The sequence below is a fragment of the Centruroides sculpturatus genome, unplaced genomic scaffold, assembly GCF_000671375.1.
Source record: "Centruroides sculpturatus isolate CEXI.00-Female unplaced genomic scaffold, Cexi_2.0 scaffold512, whole genome shotgun sequence".
Lineage (NCBI taxonomy): Eukaryota > Metazoa > Arthropoda > Arachnida > Scorpiones > Buthidae > Centruroides > Centruroides sculpturatus.
The window spans coordinates 27,289-44,799 of record NW_019384734.1 but is presented as its reverse complement, the minus strand read 5'-3'; the positions used below and the strand labels follow the sequence as shown (position 1 = coordinate 44,799).

General features: G+C 31.3%; 1 protein-coding gene across 1 annotated transcript; it reads right to left on the bottom strand.

The window, feature by feature from the left end:
* Positions 1 to 13,925: 13,925 nt before the first annotated feature.
* On the bottom strand, positions 13,926 to 16,521 carry LOC111628245. Its single transcript, XM_023371994.1, has 2 exons — positions 15,412 to 16,521; positions 13,926 to 14,245 (listed from the first exon to the last, which is right to left on the bottom strand). Exons 1-2 carry the CDS (start codon positions 16,415 to 16,417, stop codon positions 13,926 to 13,928), a joined length of 1,326 nt encoding a protein of 441 aa, XP_023227762.1. The 5' UTR covers positions 16,418 to 16,521.
* Between the last annotated feature and the right edge of the window lie 990 nt (positions 16,522 to 17,511).

Genomic DNA, 17,511 nt, shown 5'->3' with positions numbered 1-17,511 from the left:
AGGTTATTGACAACAGCTTTGATGTCCTGGTTTGAAATTGTTATCATTATTAATAAATTTTTAAGTTGCTTTCTAAAAGAAAAATTATACATTGCATTGTCAGAATTCCACATATTTTTTGTTTCTTTAAATGTATTTACTTGCTTTAATTTCAAATACACTTAAAATATTTTTAAGACATTCACATACACATGTTAAAATAGTTTTAGATATACAGTAAAAACTGCTTAGGTGACCACCTGCATTCGACGGGCACCTGTCAAAACGGGCAAAAATTTCTGGCACGGAATAGTTTATTCGTAGAGTCTTCGTATAAGTTACCTGTATTAAACGACCACCTGTGTAACGTGATCGCGGGCATCGATTTTTGGTCCGAAACAACATACAACACCTGTAATAAGCGACCACTTTTGCGAATGTATCTGGTCTAAACTATTGTTCGAACTCATCTCAACAACGTTTCCCCCTCCCTAATATAATCAATTAGTCTAAACTCTCGTTCGAATCCATCCTGGGCACTTCTCCCACCCTTGAAATTAGATGCAGGTGTTTATAAATTAGTCTAGCAACAAAGGAAATTCATTTCAGTTTGTTGGAAAATGTCTGAAAAACGAAAGAAATGCAAAGTGCTGTCGTTAGAAGATCGTGTGAAAATTATCAGATAAAGTGAAAATGGTTTATCACAACGGCAATTAGTGGCGAAGTTTAACTGGGAAAACGAAATTTATTTTACCGTACACCTACAGTATTTTCCTTAGGGATATAAAATATTGTACACGATACAATTAATAGGTTGATCTCATCGTTTGATAAAATAAATTTTATTTAATTATTATTATTATTATTATTTTGAAGCTCATATACAGTTTGTTGTTGTTAAGTTCCATCGAGTCGTCGTCGACTCCTGGTGACTTCATGGACAAGTCTTCTCCATCTTGATCTTTCCCTTGTTGTCTCTCGTAGCTCCTCCAGCTTCATTTTTGTGACTTTTTCTATTTCTTCTATCCATCTTATCCGTTGCCTTCCCCTCTTCCTTCTTCCTTCCACTTTTCCCAGCATAATAGTCTTCTCTAGGGAAACTTCTTTACGCATCACATNATCAAAGCTAAAATTTTAAGTATCGACGTATATCATCGAAACTTCGAAATACCGTATTTATCGTTTTTCATTTAAAATCGCGTCTGCACGGAAAATTTAAATGCTTGTCTAGAATTTTTTGGATATGTTAGGATATACGAATCCAGACTGTCAGTATATTTACATCATTAAATCATAATATCATATCGTAGCAATACTTTCGTTAAATAACTGTCAGCCTATACACCTGGGAGCTAAACATCTGTTAATTTAATTTCTCAAGCTTAATAACGACGCATTCTCATCACATTTCGACCTAATATCTCGATTTCAACAGTACAACATTAAAACAGAACAACAGAGTGACGCAGTCGTCGCCCCGTCCTCGAAGAGATCAGTCTCAAGTTCTGTATCTTTTTCCCTGTGCGTTGTGCTTTTCACTGGACCATCGGATTTATTTAAGTGCCTATTATCTGGATTAACTTCGACCCAAAATACTTGATTGCCTAACTGGAATTACTTCGTTTGTAAGACCTACTAGCAACTCATTAAAACTCAAGGTATTTATCGCTACGTGCAACTTCTGTAAACTTTCTCTCTCGAGAACTGCGGAACTGTAACCGAAATCTTAGGTTTATTTTAATGTCTATTATATATATATATATATATATAATATCAATTGTAGCAAAGATCTCTAACAGCTTGCATATTTAAAATCGATACCCTGTATGGCTTATAGCAGTGTCGGTAGATTAGCTGGTCTTTCGACTAATAGTTCAAACTTAGCTAGAGACAATATTTGCTGCTAGTTGGCGCCACTGTTAGCAGAAGAGCGTTGTTTTTGCTATGTGTATACTGAGGTCAGTGATTTCGACTTATAATAATTGTGTTTTTTTAGCTACATAAAAATGCCAATGTGCTTTGTTCCAGGATGCAAGGCAGGATATAAGTCATCGAACGAGACGCGACACTTTTTCCCGTTTTGCTAGAGATAAGATTGAGGAGTGGATGCGATACATTCCACGAGACGACAAGATGCTAACAAGTAAATTTTACGTTTGTGACGTACATTTTGCGAGTAGATTTATTTTAAAAACCTACTCCCATGTTATAAATGGAGAGAAAGTAGAAATTCCACGAGATCGCTGGGCATTAACGTCGGATGCATATCCATCAAACTTCCCTAATTGTTATAAGTACATTAGTAAGTAAGTACTTCAAAAACGATCAACGCGATGTCTCACAAGAAATGAAGAACCATCTAGGAAGAGATCCCGAAAAGACAATACCAGAGGTAAATATTTATGTGTTGTTTATGTAATCTTAATCCTCAGTGAGCCACGTAACTTTTTGCCTTTGCTGAGTCGCAGTGGGTCTCTCGGACCCTGTGTTTTAATACAAAATTATTAAATTTTATCTATCGCTTAAATCTACAATTTCACCGTTAAATTCTGCGCTTTGTTTTCTTTCTTGCTGTATTGATGACAAAATTGCGCTTTTAATGTTTATTTTTATATAATTTGATAACTACGCGATACGATTGCAACGTAGCTATCATTCTTTTATTTATATTATTCCATAACGTTTAGGGTCTAATTTTGTTGTTAAGTTCCATCGAGTCGTCGTCGACTCCTGGTGACTTCATGGACAAGTCTTCTCCATCTTAATCTTTCCCTTGTTGTCTCTCGTAGCTCATCCAGCTTCATTTCTGTGACTTTTTCTATTTCTTCTATCCATCTTATCCGTTGCCTTCCCCTTTTCCTTCTACCTTCCACTTTTCCCAGCATAATAGTCTTCTCTAGGGAAACTTCTTTACGCATCACATGTCCAAAGTAGGTCAATTTTTGTTTTAAGATTCTTGACTCTAAGGAGAAGCTTGGCTTAATTTTTTCTAAAATTGAGATATTTGTTTTCTTTTCTGTCCATGGAACTCTAAGTAATCTTCTCCATACCCATAATTCGAATGCATCTATCATTTTTCTTTCCTTTTTCCTTAGAGTCCAGCTTTCACAGCCATATAATGTTACAGGGAAAACCATTGCTTCTACAATTCTTTTCTTAGTATGAATGGAAATGTCTTTATCTTTCATTATCTTGGTGAGATTTGCCATGGCTGTTCTGCCAAGATTAATTCTCCTCCTGATTTCTCCTTCACAACTTCCATTCCTTTCTATCTTTGAGCCCAAAAGTATGTAACTTTCTACCACTTCAATTCTTTCACCATCCACAATGAAATCTTTTAACTCTTTAGTTGACATTACTTTAGTTTTCTTTACATTTAGCTTCAAACCAAATTTAGCACTTTCTTCTTTTACCCTTATGATAAGTTTTTCTAAATCTGCTTTGCTTTCTGTCAAAAGGGTGGTATCATCTGCATATCTTATATTATTAATAGTTTCGCCTCCAATCTTGATACCAATGGACTCTTCATTTGTAGTAACCATTCTCATGATATATTCAGTATATAAGTTAAACAGATATGGAGACAAAATGCAGCCTTGTCGCACCCCTTTCTCAATTTTAAAGCATTCAGTTTCTCCGTATAGAGTTCTTACTTTTGCTTCTTGTTCATTGTAAAGACTCATCAATAAAGATATAAGGTGTTCAGGAATTCCCATGCTCCTGAGTACTTTCCATAACTTGGAGTGATCCACACAATCGAAGGCTTTACTATAGTCTATAAAACAAAAGAAGGCGTCCTTCTGGTACTCTTTTGCCTTTTCTAGAATCCATCTGATGTTGCTAATTTGATCGCGAGTTCCTCTTCCCTTTCTAAATCCAGCCTGTTCCAGTGGCAATTCTCTTTCTAAATATGGCTCAATTCTCTTCTGTATTATTTTTAACAGAATCTTACTTGCATGGGGAATTAGTGCGATTGTTCTATAGTTGGAACATTCTCTTGCATTGCCATTTTTTGGGATTGGTATAAAAATGGATTGCTTCCACTCCTTTGGCCAAACCTTCTTTTCCCATATTTGTTGGCATAGCTTTGTTAGTATTCTAATTCCTTCCTCTCCAGCTGCTTTGAGCAGTTCCACTGGAATTCCGTCAGTTCCTGCTGCTTTCCCAATTGAAATTTGGTTGATTGCCCATTCCACTTCTTCCTTCAAAATTGATGGTTCCAAAGTAAAATGTCTTCCTTCAATTACTTCTTCTATATTATTATCTGTTTTATAAAGCTGTTCTGTATATTCTTTCCATCTCTTTATTTCACTTTCTTCGATTAGATCTTTTCCATGTGTGTTCTTTAAAATACCAAGCCTAGGGGAAATTTTCCAACGACCTCTTTAATTGTTTTGAAGAGATCCCTTGTACGTCCTTTCGCATTATTTAATTCAATTTCTTTGCATTTATTATTAAAATATTCTTCTTTATCCTTCCTAGCCTGTCTTTGGAACTCTGCAGTTAATTTTTTAATTGTTTGACGATCTCCTAAAATTTTCATTTGTCGCCGAGTGTTTGCAATTTCTAAAGATTTGTGTGACAGCCAAGGCGATTTCTTATTTTCCTTCTTCTTCTTTCCTATGCATTTATCAGCAGTATGTTTAATAGTGTTTTTTAAAGACTCCCATACTTCATCAGGTTCCTTTCCTGATGTATTAATTGTTTAGAAACCTCCTTTTATTTCTGAGATGTAAGATGGGGTGATATCTGTAGCATAACATCCCATTATTTCCCTTCCTTTTTTCTTAGCTTTCAAATGGAATGATATTTTTGATATAAGGAGTTCATGATCAGTCCCACAGTCAGCACCCGGTCTGGTACATGCTGATTTGATTGCATTCCTCCATCTCTTGCTACCTATTATATAATCAATCTGATTTTTATAATTTCCATCTGGTGATGTCCATGTATATAGTCTTCGTTTATGTAATTGGAAATATGTATTTGCAATAAAGAGGTTATTTGAAATGCAGAATTCCACTAGTCGTATCCCAGCATCATTTCTTTTCCCAAGACCATATCTTCCAACATGTCCTGGAGTCTCTTCTTTTCCTACTTTTGCATTCCAGTCACCAAGAATAAAGAGTGCATCTTTTTTTGGTAAATTATTAACTGTTTCTTGAAGCTTTTCATAAAACCCTTCAATTTCTTCTTCTGTCGCTTCTGTAGTAGGAGCATAAACTTGAATGATTGACAGATTGACTGGTTTTCCCTGCATCCTCAAGACTATGATTCTGTCACTAACTGGTTTATAACCCAAAATAAAATTTACTAAATTCTTTTTTACAATTAGAGCCACTCCATTTTTTCTTAAGTTATCATGTCCAGAATAGAAGATCCTAAAGTCATTTGAATCAAAGTGTCCCATTCCTATCCATTTAAGCTCACTGACTCCTAACACTTCTATCCCTATTCTTGTCATTTCACTTTTAATTATGTCTAGTTTTCCAGCATACATGCTTCTCACATTCCATGTTGCAAATATGTGTTGTTTGAAGAAACTTGGAACTTTCTTTTCGTGTTTGACTGCATCAATGATTAAACTCCCTTTCAGCTTTGACTTAATCATGCCATTATGTTCAATCTTAGTCAGTGAAGTTCCTTGTTCGTCCCCAGTAGAAGTTAGAGTGCTTTCGAACCCGAAGGTCTCATCCTCCAACACTATATCTCTATTATGAAATTCCTTGTCCATGTAGTTTTCTTGGCAAGAGTTGAGGAAGTGGTTTGCCATTGCCTTCTTCCTTGTTATTTCGATTATAAGTGATAAAATCGCTACTCACCCAAGTTTCCAGCTACTTCATAAGAGTAAAGTCAATGACCGTTTCTATGGCTACGCCATAGAACACATTTTGAAGGTTAGGAAAATTTGATGGAACGGCCATAATTCAAAAACTATAAGGTGTATCGAGATGAAATTTAGCACAAAGTTAATATTTAATGTCCTCTCATAAACAACCGAATATTTTTCGGAAATAACTAGCAGGAATCCCACAATGACTTGTCGAATTTTTACCGAAAGTTGTTGAAATCTTCAAAACTGTTACTCCTACAATTCCAAAAATTGGCAAATGTACTTACAGCACAGATATAATTCAAACACCGTGAAGCCCGTCAGTCTGTCTGCCGACATAATTAGAAATTTATCGCTAAGTTCGAATATCTTTCCAGACGTCATAACTTTTCAACGAAGTATCCAATTTCAAAAACCTACACACCGATAGAACCCTCTTGACTTCCGATTTCAAAAACTGTATAACACTTGTCACTTCACTTAATATTTAATATTAGAATTCAATCCAAAATAGAGCTAAAAATCCTGCTGCTTCTATTCCTATTCTATTTCTAAAAATTATGTGATTCCAAGCCATACGCGAGGTGATATGCTACTTCTTCAGCTGTCTTAGTTTTCAAAGGCAGTAGCTGGACAAATTTCGTTAAATGATCTTGATACACCATTATGAACTTATATTCGTCATCCTTGCGTGATTACAGGTCTATCAGATCAACTTGACATTTTGAGCTTAACTCCAAACTGACCATTGGTTTCACAATAATACCATTTTAGGTGCACTATGTTTCATTGACATTGTTTACATAAATTTAAATACAACATTACAACTTCATGTGTAATATTTTTGTATTTAGGTTGTAATTCTTTAAGCATACGTGTTCTTCCTCCATGGCCTGTTCTGCTGAGTTTCAGATAGTATACTGAACAATTTATCATTGGTAACATAATACTGTATATTCGTTTCTCCTGGTTAGAATGGTACAATTAATTTCTCTTCAAACGTTTTAATCGTCTGTAATTCAAAGGTGTGCTGCACTTAGTTTTAGCAGAAATCACTTCAGAAAGTATTTTAAAGTACTTTTCTTGAGAAAAATAAAAACAATTGTCTTCTCGTTTACTTGCAATTAATGCATGTAATGTTTCAAAAAAAGTTCTTGGTTCACTGCAGTATCCATTCAATATAACTTAGGGCAGGGATGGCCAAAACGTAGCGCATTGGACGACTAAAACTGGCGCTTCAGTCGGCTCCGAGCAACATTGCCAGATTTGGCTTCATTGCAATTATGAATTATTACATAGAAAATTAATTTTTTACAGTGTGTCTTGGCAAGTGTATTTCTTACACAATTCGGTGCAATCGACCTGTTGACCTTTTTTTTTGCTTGTACGTTACACACGATGCATTCGTGTTCATGTACAAAACTGATGTCATATTGAACTATTTTATACGGGTAGCTACACTACAACCGCATTTTTCATTGCTTGTTCTGTGGCAAATCTGAATTTTCGTCTTATAAATTGAAATACCTAAATAAGGGGTGGCCGAAATTTTTCTCCGCCCCGGGCTGCTAACACTATCGGTACGCCACTGCGCATGTGAACTCGTCTATCAAAAAATTGGCGCATGGTATGCAAAAGGTTGGCCACCCCTGACTTAGGGTATTGGAAAAAAAATAAAATTTAAGAAAATATTGCACGCAGCAGTAAACCTTGCATAAGACTGGCAAACAGCAGTGTTCCAGAGTATAACAAATAGATACCACGTGATTTCAATTGCGACAGAACAAAGGATTTGGCGACAGGCTGTGGCCTTTCTGTCGACATCGGTTTCTCGGGTGTCGACATACACCGGCGATTGTTCGAGTGTATAATAATATAACCAAATATTCGATCTTTCACCAACATATTTTGTATGTGTCGATATTCACCAGAGAATATCGACATTTTCTAATTTCGGTCTTTCACAGTAACATATATGTGTTAGATTCAAAGACCGAAATCGCTCATTGAGAGAAAAAAACGGCCACGAAGCAAAATTCGCGCGTGGCTTTCATATTTGACCACTGAGCGTTGCGGTGATTAAGAAAAGCCATAACGCGTCCTGAATGTTAGCTGATGAAACCACGATGCGAAGGATAGGTTGTAACTTGTCAACAGGCGCATTGCAAACACTTGAGGAGTTTGTATAGTGTTCATTCTCGTCCAGTGCTGCCGTTTCTAAGGTAATTATTCGTTTCTAGAGTGATTTCAACCTCTCAGACTAATGTTTCGCGTAGTCATATTTAGATTAAATCTAGGGTAAAATTACCCCGTATTCTGACGCAATTACTCATCGCTCCACAAGTTACGCTAGAAAAAATTTTAGCCTAAAAACCATTCTGTTTTTCCCTATAACTGGAAAGTTTTAGGATCGGACAACAGAAGCTAAAGAAATAATGCAGATTGATGCTAAGTACATAAGTGTACAGTGATGCTTTGGTTTCCGTCGATAAACCGCCCGAAAACAATCGGCGAAATCCGAAACCGACGATAACCGAAGTCAACGTAAATCGGGGTGTTACTGTATATTACATCCGACTAGGATTTCGCTTTTCTCAACCTTCGTGCCATTGAGCCATTGGCACTCTCCATATCAGATGTAAATTAATACCTCTGATAAAGGCTAAAATCGTAAGATATTTTAGTTATTAAAATTTTCAAAAACAATAAGAATTGTTCGGATTATTATATATATTTTACATTAATAGTACAGAGATTAGCGTCATAGAATCTTTCGTTTTATTTTTTTTTTAACTCTCTCCCTCTCCTGCAACTAGAATTTTGAAAAATCTCTTTTTAGTTTACATTTTCACGACAGACTCTAACTGTATACCAAATGTCAACTTTCAGCTACTAATCGTTTGGGCTCTCCGGTTATTACTATTATAATTATTATTATCAATTCGTCTCGATTAAATTATAAAATTACTGTTAAACTATTCAATAAATTCACTGGCTTCTGTAAGGAAATGCAGTTCGAATTTATTCAAAAATACTGAAAATTACTTTACAGCAACATTAAAAACTATATTCCTGTTTAGAACGATCTGTGACATTAATTAACTATCTAAATAAAAAGAATATGAGTAAGACCAAAAAAGTTGAAAAAATCACGTAATGTGTACATTATATCAATTACGAGAGAGTGAATCTTTACATTTATACATAATTCGTAGTTCTAAAATTTGACATTTTCAGTTATAAAATGTATAATTAGTTATGAACTTGTCACATTCATTCTTCTGATTCGATACATTTCTTAATTTCAGAAGTCCCGAGAAAACGGATTGTAACGTTTTTGCCATCTGAAACACAATACAATTCTGTAGTTAGTATTTAATCTTTCTTCTTTATAAATCTATGATAAATTCAATATATAAATTACAATACAATGTCAAAAGTAGCAACCTTAAAAGGGATTTTCTTATTGATGACAAAGAATCCGCCAATCCAAAGACACAAAGAAACCTTTCCGAATCTTTTCATGAAATCTAGAATCTGTGCAAACAACAAATCAAAAGAAAATTCTAAAATATAAAAAAGCACATAAAAAGAGAATTTATAAAAAACAACAAATAATAATTACGGTGGTAAAAAATAAAAATGTATAAAATTAAAGATATTCATTAATTTCGTGTACATTTAATTAAATTGATATAAAATTCTCACATATATTACTACTATTAATATCGTTATATTCAATATAGTCAGACCGTGTTTGTTAGTCTCTTAAAAATCTGCCAGGTGTCATCCAACTGCATCTATTCGAACCTATTGTAAAACAATCAGAACTTTCAAAATATTAAAATTAATGTAAGATATCGGAAGTATTCGATTGTTGTAAAACAAAACCTTGGCATGAGCTTTATGTAACTATAGTTTACTTTCTAATTCTAAATTACACACATCAAACGTGGTGTTGGAAAAATTCGTTTCTCAATTCAGTTTGTAATAAAATCAATTTGATGTGAAGAAAGATAAAGTAAAGATAAAGCAGATTGAACAATTCTAGAAATGGTAGACCTTAGACAATACTCACCGTTCTTCAATGAGTACGAAAATATATATATATTGTTATTAAGGTTAAGGTTTATAAGCAAATATTGTGGTACTCTATTTGCATGCAACCACAGGAAAAAAGCTACTAAATGTTTCAGAAAATCTTTTTATTTCTATCAGTTTGCATATATGCATTAAACTAATGAGGGGCTCGTCTTAAAATGCATCTTTGAGTTGTAGCGCATCACATCGCGAAAGATGCAAAAAATCAAAAAAGATGCGTTTCAGATGCGTTCCTAAATTTCCTAAATTCGATGCATATTGTAAGCGAAATGAGAACTTCGGTGGTGTATATATTAAGGCTGAGACAGAAAAAATTTGCTAATTGACACAAAGACAAATACAAATAATGTCTATTTTTAAACGTACGAGCACATTTTTGTAGGAAAATAAAATTATTCACATGTGTAGCAGCATAAGTTATTCTTTAAGGACACTAACAGCAGTGATCCTAAAACACTAATAATCTATTTGATCTTAGTATAAAACACAATACAATCTTTTGTCAAGATTAAAAATTATTACAAAAATTAATAAGAACACAATTTATTTAAAACAAACTGAAAAATTATATAAGCCATACCTTTAGTTTCTGTTCGAGTTTCAGGTTACACACAGCAAATTGACGAATGTCTTGAAAACCATTCTGCATCTGAAGTGTGAGAAAAACAAATTATAAATACAGCAATTTAATGTTAATAGATACAAAACACACACTCGTATAATATTAATATTCGAATCGAATATAAAAGTAATTATAATATATAAAACACAAATAAACATTTACCGTAAATGCAAAACAGCACAATAAACATCCCCAATATATACAGATTAAAGTTAAAACAATAGATATTCCTAAGAGTATCGTTTGGTATAACTCATTCATTTCTAGAAACAAATATATATAAAACACAAATAAGCATTTACCGTAAATGCAAAACAGCACAATAAACATCCCCAATATATACAGATTAAAGTTAAAACAATAGATATTCCTAAAAGTATCGTTTGGAATAACTCATTCATTTCTAGAAACAGATATAAATAAAAGAAAACACTCGTTGTCCAAAGGATACCAAAATAAATTACGCAGTATATATAATCAAACTTTGTATTTATTTGATTTACGAATTGCCACAATTCTTCGTGATGCTGCAGAAAATCGTTTAGTTCATTTTCCACTGATTTATTGTTCTCTTTTATCGCAAAAAGTTCATGCAACATTTGTTCAAATTCTTTATGAGCGACAAACAATAATAAAGCTGCTAACAATAGCCCGTAACAAATTCCTCCTATCAAAAACGTTTGAACTAGACCTTGGTGAACGCTACACAATAGCCCCTCTCCCTCAAAATACTGTTTTTTCAGCATAGCGGGATAATACAAAAATACATTAGCGAACTCAAAAGAAATAACAGTCGCCATTGCAATGAATGCAACGAATAGAGAGATTTTCCTCATTGCAGAATTTTTTTCGTGTATCATTTTCTGTCGAAAATATTCATGTCTCAATCCAGTTTTTAATAAAATAAATTTGTTGTTTCGGAAAAAATTGAAGCATATTGAATAAAATAAATATAGGAGTCCAAAAACAACACTGAATGTTGTACGGACATCTTCACTTCCCACATCATCAAACAATCCTTTACAAATTATATAATTACTGATACCTGGTGTTGCATGCAACAAGAGCAAACAAGAATTATTCCATAAAATGAAATTTATACATTTGATGTATATATTTTTAAATCTAGCATTTTGCAGAATTGATATATGTTGTTTGCCGTTACATAAGTAAAATGGTTCTATACCGAAAACAAAAGACATCATCCAGCAAGGTCTGAGAAAACAGCACATGCAAATTTTATCTTGTATATTCGAATTCATGTTTTCAACTACAGCAAGATTCTTTCTATCGAATAGTATAAAGATTTAGTTCTTTTATTATTTGCAATTCCGTTTTTTTCTTTTCATAACACAGCAAATTCGTGTTTCTGCAAATTATAAATTTTAAAAGTTTCGATTTAAACCAGAAAACCAGAAATGCTGTTATATTCTCTGCTGTATTATTTCTGAAATTAAAAGTGATAAGAAGTCGTAGCTGCATTATATATGCAATTGGGTATGTAAGATATTTACATCCGGAATTTATTACATATAATAAATGTGAGACATTTACGTTCTTTATTAAAAATATTTGAATTTAATTGATTGAGTGACCAATATAATGCATTTAGTCATTAAAATACTTAAATGTTATTTCAATTATCCTTCTGTTATTATTAATGTATGGTAATATAACTGCTTTAATAGATTTTTACTTTCAGTAATATGCTAATGGACAGCAATCAGTTTTCTAATTTTAGTTCTAAAATGTTTATTTTCTTTTTTACTTTCAAAACTTAATTGAAGTTACATAAATGTTTTATAGTAATTTTTCCTTGTCATGCAATATTCGAGTTTTGCAATTTAAAAAAATTTGAAAAGTGATAAAAACTAATTTCGAACAGTTCACACAAGACAGAAAAACATTCCAATGACAAAATTAAAAACAGAAAAAAATTCTAAATTATTTTATAAATTGAAAAATTTGCATATAATAGTAGTATACAAATGACACGTACTAATCACAAAATTAATTTATTTTTTAAAAATTGTTTCATATAAATTTTAATATATGTTAAGTAATTTTTTCAGATAAGTTAGAGTTTTGAGTGATAATAGTTTTAAGTAAATTAAATTTTAATATTTGTTAAAGTGAGTGGTAATTTATAACATTTAAATTATTTTAATTTTTACGTAACAATACAGTTATACAAGTATTTCCACCTTAATTTTAAGTAAATTAAGTAAATTAAATTTTAATATTTGTTAAAGTGAGTGGTAATTTAAAATAATAATATAACATTGAAATTATTTTAATTTCTCTTTTATTTTTACGTAACAATACAGTTATACAAGCATTTCCACTTTTTCCTTCAATTTATTTATATTAATACACAATTCTCCCATTAAATACAAGTGTAAATTTTCACGATTGCGTACGATATATTCTTTATTTAATTTTTGATATTTTATAATGTGACACCAAGAAAGTTGGCATTGGAATTCGTCAATAAATTGTTCGTCAAGTTTTTGATAACGAGAAACAAATTCCCAGTTTAGGTAATCATGTATTTGACGTAAAGTTGAGGTTTTTAATTGTTGGTGTTTTAAAAATTTTTTTATATCAAATTTATGTATGAAGAGGGTAATAAAATTATCCGAAAGATGCTGGTATTCGGCGATTTTCTTCCAATCAAGATGATCTGAAAATCTTGTTAGGAAGTGTTCATCTAAATTTTGATGTTGGCAAATTAAATCCCATTTTGCATATTCCATATTTTGCATAATAAATAAGGTTGAAAAACGGTAATTTTTCCATATGTGTTCCCAATTTAAGGTCTTCGCAAATTCTGAAATAAACGTTTCGTTTAAATCGCGTCTTTGACTGATCGTATCCCAATTAACATAATTTTGAAATTGTCGAATAGTTTTTTCTTTTATTGATGCAGACGAGAAAGCTTCCCAGTCGATGGTGGTGAGTGTTTTGTCTATAAAAAACAAACATTTTCTTTTTTAAAATTATTTGCTGCTTTATTATTGAGTATGTTGTAAAAATGAGTACATAATACTTGGATTATTTGAATACATATTATTAATTGAGTACATTATAAAATTGAGTAAAATAATTGAGTACATTATAAAATTGAGTAAAATAATTGAGTACATTATAAAATTGAGTAAAATAATTGAGTACATTATAAAATTGAGTACATTACTTGGGGTACAAATTATGTTTTTTGAGAGAAAAAAAAAGTTAATTTTCATTACAATCTCCAAAATCTTCTTTTTCAGACAAAATAATGTCGTTACAATCTATCTTTTGAGATAAGTCAATAGGGGAATTTTCTTTTTCATGAGATAAAGTATCTTCATCGGTAATTTCATCATCATCATCATCATCATTTTCTTCTTATTTTTCAGAAATGTTCCCCAAATCTTTATTTTGAGGAAAAGCAATTACGCTACATTTTCCAAAGCCTTTTTCATTTCTGTCAGTATAGTTTAATGAATCTGTTTTTTCTATAAAACTTGGATGCATAATTAGTTCGAAAATTATTTGGGCAATGGTTGATCCAGGTTTAAACTTAATAATTTCCGATCCGAAATTATACATTACCACTCCAATGTTTCCACGATAGTCGAAGTCAATAACTCCTGCATTGATCAGAAAATTGTTTAAAGATAAAGAAGATTTTGGAGCTATTCTAGCATAACAGTTATTTGGGATTTCTAAGGGCAAAAATCTGTAAAAATCACTTTTTGTTCATTGGGCTTAATTTCAAAGCCTTGTACACAAAATATATCATATCCAGCTGCTCCCATAGAAGCCTTTTGTGGACATATTACATTTTTTGATAGCTTTTTAAAATAAACAAATTCTAGAAAATAAAATATTTAATTGTTTTTATTGCATAATAAATGGGGGAAAACTTTACAGGACCGTAAAGAAAAACAATTTTTTTTGCGTTTTCCTTATNATTCAAAATCTCAGCGCGCAGCCAGCGCCTCTCAGCACTTCTGGTTGCTGCCAGTGCACTGCCAGCAAATTGCAAGTGGATTTTCAGTGCTCGATACAACAGCAAAGAAGGTGACGTTAATAAGAGCACAACTTTACGTTGACAGTTTCGAATTTACTGTAGTTTACTTATTGGTGAATGTACCCTGAATAAATTAACATCAGGTTAGTATATTAATAGATTATTTTAATGTACCAACATATTTATATATGAGACAATTTTTTAATTGCATATTCTGAAACCGTATCTTCTTTTATTTGTTTTTTTTTTCCTGTCACAAATAGGTGCATAGATATACACTGGGCAACTTTGACATTACTTTTTATTCAGAAATATCTGATGGGCCGATTCGCGTTTCAGACATACGTCCTTCTCTCAGAGGGGCATGTGTCTAAAATGAACAGAAAAAGAAACAGACTTATCAATTTCAAAACTTTTATTCATAAAATACTATTAAATAATAAGTAATATATTAAATATTGAAGTACTTTCCTTTTTCAGTTGAATGGTCTGATAGTGATATTCAGTTCCTAATCAACACCAAACTAGAAAAAAAGAGTGATTTTAAAAAGCCAATTAATAAAACAAAACTATGGAGTCAAATTTCACAGGTCCTACTAAACAGATGGAACAAGTTTACAGGGGAGGAATGTAGCCATAAATGGCAAAAGTTAATGCACACATTTAGGCAGAACTTGGATAAGATGAAAAGATCAAAAGANTAAAATGGGGAAAGAGAAATTTTATTTTGTAGATATGTTGTTACTACATGATTTTTGCTTTTAATTCCGTATTGCTGGTGCCTTAATAGTTCTGCATTAAATAAAACTTCTTTATATTTATCGTGATTAAATGTTTTTACAACAGATTTTTTTACACCCTTAGCAGTTTTTTTATTTTGTTTATCGAAAATATAAGAATACATTTTTGGTTTTAAGGAGCAAAATTCAATTATCGGTTTCGATAGTGTTTCGTCTTTAAAATATCCTAATTTATTTTTGTTCGCTTCGTTATATAATTTGTGAGTTTTGGGATAATTACTAAAATCAAAGATATCGGGAAACGATTTAAAATCCTTGTAAACATCGTTCGTATAAATTTGAAGCGTAAGAGAATCAGTGTCGATATATAATAAATGTACATTTTCGCCGTATCTGTTTTTAAATATTTTGTAAAATGTTTCGTAAATGTGCAATTTGCTTAATTCTAATATGCAAAAACCTATATAAATTGGTTTGTCCAAAGTTAAATTAGTTTTTTTCATTTTAAAAATTGTGAGATTATCGTTTATAATTTGAAAATTTTCAACAGATGGCTTAGATAGATATCTGTGATATTGATTTAATGTTGTAGCTGCTTTTAAGTTAATACGCTTTCTTACATTTTGACAGGTTTTGCCAAAAAAACTATTATTCATTAATTTAAAAAATGATTTATCAAAATCGTTAGTTGATTCTTGTCTCTTTTTATTATTAAAAAATATATATTTTTTAAGCCATGCACTTTGGTAAAATGCCAATACTCTATGAATTTTAGTTATTATCAGACCTTCTTCTAAATAAAATTTTAAATTCTTATAATGAACTATATAGTTTGTTTTATCAAAGAGAGTAGGAATTAATTTTTTGTTAGCATTGTTATATTTTAAATTTAATTTATTTAATACTGTTTTTTGATAATTAGATAATAAATCGTATGGGATATTAATATGTTCAGCAGCTAGTGGCAAACAATTATGTCTGTCGTGAATATTTTCTGGATATTTTAAATCTACTTCTAAGATATATCCTACGTTATTTTTGTCAGATATATTACGTATGTCTAAAGCATTTATTTCGTCTTTGTGCAACCATCTAAAATTATTTACAGGTAAATATGCGCTCATTACGAACCCGTAAAGATTATTTGCATCTATCGATAGATTATAATTATGAGGTTGATTTTTATCATAAGTTTCTGGTATTAGAGGATTATTTGCTTTTGCGAATCTTTTCCCTTCCAAACTTATTTCCCCCCTAATACCCCCTTCTATAAATAAGTACATATCGAGATCGTTAAATAATTCTAATTGGATTTTTGTCATTTTAAAACCGCAGTTCCATGTTAAATCTGGTGTTGTTATAAAATATACAGGATCTAAATTATAATATATTAAACTTAATTTTCTAAAATTTTGGAATATGTCCGCTAATAATACTGTATCAACATATTGGTATAATTTTAAATAGTCTTTGAAAGTTTCACAGCGAAATTTTTTCCAAATTAATTGAGCGTGACTGTAATCCTCATTTGTAATATGCTCTCCTGATAATTCGTTATAAAAACATTTTTTGGGGGGTAGCTGCGTTTCATTTAATATTCGTTTGTTTTTAAAATAGGAATATGGAAAAACACCTTTTCTTTTTAATAATTCTTTATATTTGCTATTGCGAAAAAAACGATTAAAATCGGAAAACTATAATTTGCATTTTTAAGATTGTCTGTTAAAGTAGAAAGAGAAGAATTTAAAAACTGATAACTATCAATAAATTTAAAATTATCTAATGAAAATGTTGTAAATTTTTCTGAATTTATAGGAATAATTTTAATTTTTGAAAATAATTTAGAAGGAATAATTTTAAAAATTAAATGCGAATCATAACCTGAAAAATTGTGCAATATAATTGAAATAAATGTTTTTAATCGGTAATTTAAATTACATTTATTATGGGCCCACCCTCTAAAAAATCTTGTTTGATGATCGTGATCCATTACACGGATATCATCATCATCAAATTTTTGGTTACAAATATGACATAAATGTTTCGAATTATTAGAAACAGTATTTAAATTAATTTCAACATTACTACTTATTTTACTTAACAAATTATTCAGCTGTCTTTGGATATCGATTAAAAACTTATTAACAGCATTATTGCCACAATAGAAATTAGCATTTATTATCTTCTCTTCATTTTCAATAATTATAATAGAATAACA